This window comes from Nicotiana tomentosiformis, chromosome 6, assembly GCF_000390325.3.
Source record: "Nicotiana tomentosiformis chromosome 6, ASM39032v3, whole genome shotgun sequence".
Lineage (NCBI taxonomy): Eukaryota > Viridiplantae > Streptophyta > Magnoliopsida > Solanales > Solanaceae > Nicotiana > Nicotiana tomentosiformis.
Genome location: NC_090817.1, coordinates 139,372,443 through 139,382,626, shown reverse-complemented (window position 1 = coordinate 139,382,626; position 10,184 = coordinate 139,372,443). Strand labels below are relative to the sequence as shown.

Below are 10,184 nucleotides of genomic sequence, written 5' to 3'. Positions count from 1 at the left end.
TTTAACTATTCATGTAGGATAAAATTATAATCAACGTTAGTATTTGAATTCTTCTATGAATAAACTAGAGAGAGTTGCCGGGTTTACTTCGAAAACTAAAACCTTTCTAGATTAAGCTTAACACTCAAATATTTATTCACTCCAAACATGTACATACAAAGATGACAAGGAACAAAGACAAATAACTACGCGATATATAAATTACAAACTTATATCATGGAATTTTAAAAAAGTCATGGAAGAATAACTTGACAATCAAAAGGGTACAATGATATTGTCTTAATTTCTAAAATTGTAACTTGATTGACACTGACAATGTCTTTCTCAAATGGTCGGATATATTTTGAGAAATAACATGAAAAAATATCTAATGTTTAAAGTTAGATAAAACTTTGATTTTCAATATAAGGAAGAAAATGATTTTCATCTTTCTTTTGATGATTAGCGAGATACGTGTAACGCACATACATATATATATGAATTATAATACATATATTATTCATCCTCCGGTTATTTTCAATTTAATAGATTAGGTGGGCGAAAGTTTGGGTTACATCTTCTAGTTTAGCCCAAATTGCCCCGTTCATTTTGAGCTAAGCAAACATTGATTGAGTTATGACACAACGTATTTATTGGCTCAACCTCTTGTAACACGCTCAAATTTAGTCCACTTGGCACCCATAATTTTGATTTAAGTTTTTATTTTTCTCATCAATAATGAAACAAACAAATCTTAAAAAGGCCTATTTATAGGTATCTTTCTTTTTTATGATCCTTACAAGAACAATATTGTTACCATTTATTTGCAAGTGATCAAAGTGGCCCAAAAGGACTATGGGCAGAGCCCCACATATATACAACTGTATCTTTTTAACAACCCCACCATAGCAAAGTATTTATAAAGACAAGGATGACTTCATTAGTTATCTTTTTGCATGTAAATAAAGACAATTCAAGTTGAGTCCAAAAGAATGTCTTTAATTAGCTGAGCTTCCTAGATCCGTATTGTAACTACATGATTTCTCAATTCTCATAAATTTCATACAATTAGCTTTATTTCATTCACGAACCGCGCAAAATTTTTGAATTTAATTTCTATACACTAACAGTATCTCTCGTGGCCCTCTTAGTTGAATTATCCTAGCGTCAAAGTGGAGTGCAGTGGAAAAATCTTGTTTAAAACCTGAGTATGACTAGTGAAGGTTCTTTTCATGAGTTACTATACAACACAGTGAACGTACAAATAATTCTTTCCACTTGAAATTGTGACATGCCTTAAATAACCCTAGAACTTTTTGACAAATGTTATACTTCATATGGCAAGTTGAACTTAGCTAATCTGAAACCTAACACAATAAAGTCTTCCCAGTGCTGGTCTGCACAAATTAAGTTGTGTTCGTAATGGATTTTCATGGGCTAGAATGGTCACATTCAATTGGATTAGTTAATGAGATTTGATCTAATTTCATGTAGATAATCTAAAGCCTAAGTTCGTACTCTTCCTTTCTTCTTCTTCTTCTTCTTCTTCTTCTTCTTCTTCTTCTTCTTCTTCTTCTTCTTCTTCTTCTTCTTCAGAAATTTTTGGTATGTATTACATGTAGACATATGGTAGGCATTTGAACAATGAAAAGGTTGTCTAGTGCACGAAGCATCTTGCGTTTACGCAGTGTCCAGAGAAGGGCCATGTAGGCAGCCTACCCTGCATACTAATTTTACGGCTCAAACCAACGACCTATAAGTTAGTCAACTTTACCATGTATTTGCTTAAAATTCAAAAAAAGAGTATTTGGAAGTTTTGATGTCACGTTCATGTATGTTGCATAATTGAGGTTTTCACACGCTCGAGTAAACACAGTGAAGTTGAAAAATAGTCGTTTTCACAGGGCTCAAGTATTTTATATACAAAGGAGGTTAATTTGGGAATATAATGCTATAATCTTATCAGCAGAAAGTAAATAGAGATAGTTACATATTTAAAGCACTATTAATTGCCATTTAACAACTTAATATTAAGTCATGTTGGATGATTCTGGTATACAGTTGGAACCACCAAGAAAGCAACATTTGGAACCTTCAAATTATATTCACACCAGAGAATGAAGTTCCAAAAATTAAATGAATATGACTCTAGTTAAAATAAAATGACAAAAGCAGTTGAAAATGTTACATGCATGGTTTTAGGGATGAGTTGTATTTGGTCAAATTATAAGCAAAAGGTGTATAGATTTTTTGTATCATGGTTAGGAAAAGACTTGAAGAGAAGGCCTAAACAACTTACCAGGGTTGTGGTGAAGTAATAAGTACTCCTTCATCTTTAATCAAAGATCTCGGTTCGAGCTCTAGGCATGTAATCGCTTTTGTTAGAGCTTTTGCTAGAGAGCGCTTTACCCCAATGTGGGATTTTCCGACTCGAATCCGGATTTAGTCGGACCCCAATACGAGTACGGAACACCTGGTGGGAAACCAAACAACAAAAGGCCTAAATTCCACCCCCTCCCCCAAACCTCTATTTATTGCCTTGTAATCCTCATACTTTTTTTTGTTCATTCTTTCAGTTTTAGTTCCATGGCTTCTCTTTATCTTTTTCTCCAACTTCCCCATTTTTCCTACTTTTCTTGATTTAGTATTCTTTCTCGTGGGTTTTTGAGCTGTTTGGCGAAACCCCATTTTTATTTCAGAGCCAGCTGGTGAGTGGTGGTCAATAAAATCTGTATTAGTGTGCATATAGGGTGAAATAATTAATTCTTGATTACATAAAACAGAACCAGTTTTGAAAAATCTTAAGTAGATGGAAAATTATTCGGGACTTGTTAAGGAGGATGATCAACAGATGGAATTACCTCCTGGATTTCGATTTCATCCAACTGATGAAGAATTGATTACTCATTATTTGTCAAACAAAGTTGTGGATAGCAATTTCTTTGCTATTGCTATTGGAGAAGTTGACTTGAACAAGATTGAACCTTGGGACCTCCCATGTAAGCTTCTCAAACTAGTACTTTATAATCTTTTCTTTTTCCTCAATTCATATATGGACCGAGAAGAAGGGAGTCTTGAAACAACGACAAAGTTGTTTCCGTTTTTTTCGTGTAACCTATAGGTCACAAGTCGAGCCGTGGAATTAGCCACGATGCTTGAATCATGATAGACTGCCTACATCACACTCCTTGAGATGCGACCCTTACCGGACCCTGTATGAACACGGGTTGTTTCATGCACCAAACTATCTTTTTTTCATATATGGATCGAGATGGGACGTGTTTAAATGAAGCGACATGAATACTGATAATTCATATAGCCGACCTCAACTTACTATTGTTGTTAGTTTCAGATATGATATCTTTAATGATTTTTATTTTTTATTTGGGAATGTAGGGAAGGCAAAAATGGGGGAAAAAGAATGGTATTTTTTCTGTGTGAGAGACAAGAAGTACCCAACAGGGCTGAGGACAAACAGGGCAACAACTGCAGGTTATTGGAAAGCTACTGGAAAAGACAGGGAGATTTTCAGAGGAAAATCTCTTGTTGGGATGAAGAAAACTCTGGTTTTCTACAAAGGGAGAGCTCCAAAAGGTGAAAAGACAAATTGGGTCATTCATGAATATAGACTTGAGGGAAGATTATCTCTTCACAATCTGCCCAAGACAGCAAAGGTAATTCTTGTCATCTTTTCTTCTGTTCCCTCTTTCAATCAAGTAGGGCGGATGCACCGTGCTTTTGTTCAAACAGTGTATATGTTCGAAAATTTTACTAAATGTCTATAAATATTTGAACGGAGTTACTATTCCTATAAACATCAAATACTGGATTCAAATCCAGAGGTGGATTTAGGATTTTAACTCCATGGGTTCGACCTCTTATATTCTTATCATTAAACCAATTGTATTTTTAAAGTTATTAATTCATATCTACTAGTTTTTGTAGTTTTGGTGGATTTTTACACCTAATTATATGCTCCACGTCGAAAATAGTGGGTTCAGTTGAACCCGGCACTCCTATGCTATGCTGCATCCGCCCCTGTCCGCCTGTGCATCAAGATTCTGTTTTTAACTCTCTTTTTTTACTGTATTGTAGAATGAATGGGTCATTTGCAGAGTATTTCAAAAGAGCTGTGGTGGGAAGAAAATCCATATTTCAGGACTAGTGAAGCTGAATTCTGATGAAAATGAAATGGGAAATAATTTTCTTCCACCATTAACAGATTCTTCCTCTTATACTGGCAAGTTCAAACCTGCTGCTTCTCAATCCAGCCACGTGCACTGCTTCTCCAATTTTTTTACTGCTCAAAAGAGCCAAGAAAACATGATCAATTGTTTCAACAATTCTCCTAATTTCTCTGCTCTCTCAAATCCAATGAATAATCTTCCCATAAGTACATTTTCTTGTAACCAAATAGTCCCAGTTCAGAGCAGCTTCCCAAGTCAAGTTTCATTTGGCATGCAAAATCCAATAATACTTAAGACTTTACTCGAGAATTATACTCAGAATTTTAAGAAAGAGGAGATAGTTAGTTTATCTCAAGAAACAAAGCTAAGCCCTGACATGAATAATGAAATTTCGTCAATTGTGTCAAATCTTGGAATGGGAAGGAGATCACTTGAAGATCAGAGTCTTGATTGCCTTTGGAGTTACTGAAATAAGCAAAAATCAGAAGAAAGAGCAGAGAAGAGGCAGAACTAGTAGTAGTAGTTATTATGGTGTGGAATTAATTTTATGTGCATGGATTTCTGATTCCTTGAGTTGCATTGAAGGTGGATGTCTGAATCATATCGATACAAAGGCTGCACTGATAGTGTAAAAATTTATTTATGTTGGCTTGAATCCGTCGCATAAAATCTCTGTTATGTTTTTTTTTTATTTTATAATTTTATATTTTCCAATTGCTTATCTAGGGCTACTTATTATGGTGATGTTGAAATTATAAATTTAGTACTGAATGCTGTGGGCTTGAGATTTGTGGGAGATCAGGTTGGTGATTTTGTGATCTTTTCTTGTGTTTTTTCTCTTTGGAAATCTATATGCTGTGGACCCCTCTCCCTCCCCTATCCATAATTTGTACTATTTATTATGTCATGGTTCAAAAATAAATCTAATAATGCAATAATTGTGCTTTGATCCTTTTATTATTGGTTGTCGATATGCAACCATGCACAATTTTTGTTGATCTCCTGTGAAAAATGTTATATAGCTAAAATAACGTTTGTTATAGACTACTAAATCAAATCTCTCACAATTTTCTCCCAATATAACATATGAAAATTGTCAAACGGTTTAATAATTAAAAGTTCATCAATTTTGTAACTCTGTTAGTTGAGGGATCAAAGGTGTATAGCTCAATTAATTGAATGTTTTATGTTAGTCAAATATTAGAAAAATCAAATGAAACAAATGAATTTACCAATAAATGATAGGCCAAAATAATTAATTTACCAAAGGGTTGTGTTGGATAGGATTGATATTGGCTCGAACTCGACTACTTAAAAAGTTACATTGGCTCGAACCCGACTACAATAAAATTCTGCCTAGAATTAACTTAATAATTTAAATTCAGGTCGAATAATTATACTGAATGAATTTAGAGAATATATGATTAAACTTATAATTAACAAATAAGAGTATGGTGACGTAATTTTTCAATTCGCGATTATAATCTGATATATTGGTAATATAGAAGAAAATATATTCTTCTTCGACACAATGAAAATAGTGTTAAAGATTCTTCTTCTCTACCTTTGGATAGAAACATATCGTTTGACCAAAAAATATAGACTTTTGATTAAACTAATTAATTTTGTATAACGAAGGGCTAAACCTAGTTAATGATAATAACTTCAGATTTATAATCGATTAACACCAATAACGCAAGAGCAGTGTTGAGAGAAGATTAAATGTGATGTACATTCAATGTTTCAAGATCATTAATGATGGGGGAATATCAAGCAATAAATAACTATAAATGACATTAAAGTAAATAAGAAGAATGATTCACCCAATATTGAATGAGGTGAATGACTCTTCTTTCTCACAATGATGAATGATAGACAAATACTAGAATGTTGGGACCCTTCTCGGATCTAATGAAAAAAGTGTGGAATAGTAGATAATCTAATCTCTTAAAAAAGGTAGTGATCGTCTTTTATCTAGAGAGAAAGTCTGCTTTTCAAAGAATGTTTTTATCAGAGAATATTACCTTTCTCTCTCTCCCCGTATCTCTTTTTCTATTTAAATGGGATATTCCTCAATCAATTCTAAAAGTACGGACACCATAGAATATTCAAGAGAATATTCTACTTCGAAAACTACCCGTTAGTACTGCCCTTCATACTCGACCTCGGCTGTTATTGACTCTTCGACTACAAGCTCTGTTTTCTACTAATCGACATCGGCCATATTGCTTTTCACGATACTGCTTCGTGTCAAATCTTAATAAAAGTAGATTTTGATCCATACAGTTAGTCTCTCCATTTATTGATGTCAGCCCTGGGCGACCTCGATGAGCGAACTTTGTCTGTCAGGCTTGAGAAGTTTTATGCGAGCAGGTCCAGTAGTAGCGCTTCAGACGGGATAGAAACGTGACCTTTTGTGATCCACAACCTAGGGTCACGTTGTTTCATCGTGACGTCATGTCATCATGCGTCATTATTACGCGTTTTTCCGATCCCTGTATCGTTTTCTGTGCCTCTGCCGCTTCGATTTTTGAGCTGGGCAACTACGGTTTTCTTCCTCGGTATTGATGCCCTAACTCTTATAAATGGGGATATTCAGTTCTTAGGTTCACTATTTGTTTTCTAAAAATTGGATTGTCATATCCTCTTCTTCCTCAATCAGAATCTCTGCTTTCTTGACCTTACTTCATACTCCTGCCTTCACCGATTTCGATGGTTCTTGCTACTCAACTCTTCTGCGTTTGCACCCCCTCTATTCATAAACAAAAATGGTTAATGTGTCTTCCAGTTCTAGGGGGATACCTAATCCTGCTCTTTTGGCAGTGTACATGGCTCCCCATGACGGTGGGGCTGCTATTGCTGTAGAAGATGAAAGCTTTCCTACGGTGGAGAAAATAATTCCCCATAGTGATAAGGCTAGAACTGACTTCTCAAAACTACCCGAGGATGACCTTGAGGCCGTAGAGTCTGAGATGGACGCGGCTGCCCTTGCTAATTTCAGGGCGAAGTCCAAAATTCTAGTCCACATCGATCTGGTCCCGGCTGGACGCGATGTGTTACAGATTCATCGCCTTGGACATTGCGCGTTCTACGTATATCCATTCTACGTGGGCTATTCTTTTTCCATTCTCCCATTGGCAGAGGAGTTTTGCCGCTACTACGGCATCTGTCCGACTCAGCTTTCTCCTTATATCTACTAGCTTATCCTCATGCTGACAAAGTACGCGGAATTAGCTGGCTGCGGGGTCTCTCTTCGCCACCTGATGCACCTTTTCGCGCTAAGTTTTTATAGAGGGATGATGTTGCACCTTCATCACCGTGGAGGTAAACGTTTGGTAGTAAAGATGGATGATAAAGCAAATCGTCAATTCTGGTTTAATTACTTCTTTGTCAAGACCGAGGACGTGGTGGCAAATGCAAATGGATTTCCTGGGGCGTGGAATTACGCTCGTAAGTATTTTCATTAAGTGGTTATTTTGCTCGTTCTGGTCATAGTCTAACCGTTCTGTCTTTTTCTCCTTCAGCTGAGACCAAGCCCCCTCCATTGGTCATGGATATTCATGAATGGGTTAGCCAGATCTTTCCCCACACAGTGGGGATTCGTGGGTGGCCGACCTTTTTCCAGAAGTTCGGGCCCAAGCTTTCAGTGACCGGTGAATTTGTCCGTTCATATAGTGACTTTTTACTTATGCCGTCTTGTCCTTGTAGTCGCGTGTTTGTCATGGCTTTGATAGTTGCCTTTCTAATCACTTTTGCAGGAGGGTCTTCGAAGAGGTAAAAAGCTCCTGCTCCGGCATTCCGTAAGAGGAAGGTTGTTTCTGTTCCTATTGCTGCGGTGAGACCTGCTCGGTCATCGACTACTACGACTTGTGTCTCAACTTTGCCTCTACGTTATCTAGTTGACGAGGATGATGAGGAAGAATCATCGTCGACTGATGATAATCGGCTTCGCCGCAAGAGGCGATCTGTCGGTATCGACGAAGGAAGTGTCCGCGTGGGAAGTTCGGTGATGGATAGTTTCATCATCAAAGAAACGGCGACTATAGATCTCAGAGTTTGTGTCGAGCATCCGTCCACGATCCCGCAGCAGTCGGGGGCTGAGGGATGTACTTTGCTCTTTGAGTCCGGAACGGGTTTTGAAGGGTCGTCGGCGCGGATACCCAACGACTTACAAGGGGGTGAGACATCGATATCTTTACCGATCGAGGGCCCTTCCTCTCGGGTTGACAACAAGGGCAAAAGTGTTACCGAAGAGGATTATGAGATGGGCTCCGATATGGACGTCGAGGAAGTTAGGATGATGGGGGAATGACTTACCCGGCTTGAGGTGAGGTTGGAAGAGAGCACACGGACCATTGCGATCCGTTTGGACCGGGACCTATTAGTTGATACAGAGGACGTGGTCCCTTCTCTTGGTCCACTCTGTTCCGATGTGGAGGGTAAGACCCTCGAGAAGCTGAAGGATTCCACTTTGTCGAAGAGCATAGCCGACCTTGCTCTTAGGGTATGTTTGGTATTCTGTTTCCTTATTCATTTTTATGTTGATTTTGACTTTGTTCTTACCCGCTCTGGCTTTCTTTTCAGACTGTGATCTTGGAGATTGAAAGTTCTCGCCGAGAGGAGAGGTGTAAGGCTATCTTCCAAAAGACGGAGTGGAAATATCGCGAATATCGTGATAAACACCATGAACTTTGCTGGCGAGTTGGTGGTAGTAGCAACTTTCGGGCCCTCCGAAACCAGCTAAAGGAGAAGGATGACGAATTGGTGAAGATCATCAGAAAATGTAGTGAGCTCAAGGGGGCGTTGAAGGACAAAGAGGAGGAGCTCGAAGTGAGTAAGGTGGTTGAGGCCCAGTGCGCCGACCTTCAGTCCCAAGTGGTCTTGCTGTGTTCCGAGCTGGAGGAGTGTCAACTTCGAGCGGCCGTTTTGAGTGGCAAGGTCGCCGAGAAGGTAGCGGATTTGGAGAGGGCGGAGTCAGCCCAGTTATCAGCTACACGTAGAGCTGCAGGTTTAGAGGACGCGATCCGTGTTATTCGTTCTGAACGGGATTGCACAATGGAGATGGCTAGGCTCAGAGAGTTGGAAAAAGAGACTGGGGACCTTAGTGATCGAGTTGTTGCCCTCGAGGCCAAAAAGGCACAGTTATTGGCACAACCGTCCTCCTTCTGTACTGCTTTTCCTGATGTTCCTCGGGATCTGTATGAGGAATGGATTCATGCCGAGGCCCAGCTGGACATATTCAGGGATCTGATAGGGACGAGGGCTATTTCGGAAGCCGACTTAGCGAATACATGTGCTAAGGCACGTGAAGCTCGGTTTGATTGTGGTTGTGACCCGGCTACACCACAAGCTGGTGATGCTAAGGAAGACGTGGATAGGATTGAACAGGACCTAGTACGACGATGAGTATCCCGACAGTGAAGGTAGAGAAATGGGTGGAGATGGTGCTGCTGAGTTAGGTAGCACGTAATTGTTTTTCTTTCTTTTTCTTGTAATTCTTGGCATCTGTTTTAGCTTTTGTAAGGAATATATTTAAAGTAAGAAATGTCGTTTTAATCATAAAAATTTGGTTTTGGCCATGGTCGTGGATTAGTAGGTGTTAATTCGAACGAGGTCGAACGTAACCTGTATTGAGTTGGTTCGAGTGAGGTCGAATGTGAGTCGATTAGAACAAGGTCGAATGCGAGTTATTTCGAATGAGGTCGAATGCAAGTTAATTCGAATGAGGTCGAATGTAAGTTAATTCGAACGAGGTCGAATGTAGTTTAATTTGAACGAGGTCGAATGTAGTTTAATTAGAACGAGGTCAAATGTAGTTTAATTTGAACGAGGTCGAATGTGAGTTAATCTGAACGAGGTCGAATGTAATTTAATTCGAACGAGGTCGAATGTGAGTTAATTCGAATGAGGTCGAATGTGAGTTAATTCGAACGAGGTCGAATGTAGTTTAATTCGAATGAGGTCGAATGTGAGTTGATTCGAACGAGGTTGAATGCGAGTTAATTCGAACGAAGTCGA

At 38.6% G+C, this 10,184-nt stretch overlaps 1 protein-coding gene across 1 annotated transcript; it reads left to right on the top strand.

The window, feature by feature from the left end:
* Nucleotides 1–2,531: 2,531 nt before the first annotated feature.
* On the top strand, nt 2,532–5,005 carry LOC104084822 (NAC domain-containing protein 100-like). The gene is made up of 3 exons (XM_009588779.4): nt 2,532–2,978; nt 3,376–3,653; nt 4,075–5,005. Exons 1-3 carry the CDS (start codon nt 2,789–2,791, stop codon nt 4,633–4,635), a joined length of 1,029 nt encoding a protein of 342 aa, XP_009587074.1. The 5' UTR covers nt 2,532–2,788; the 3' UTR covers nt 4,636–5,005.
* The last annotated feature ends 5,179 nt before the right edge of the window (nt 5,006–10,184 follow it).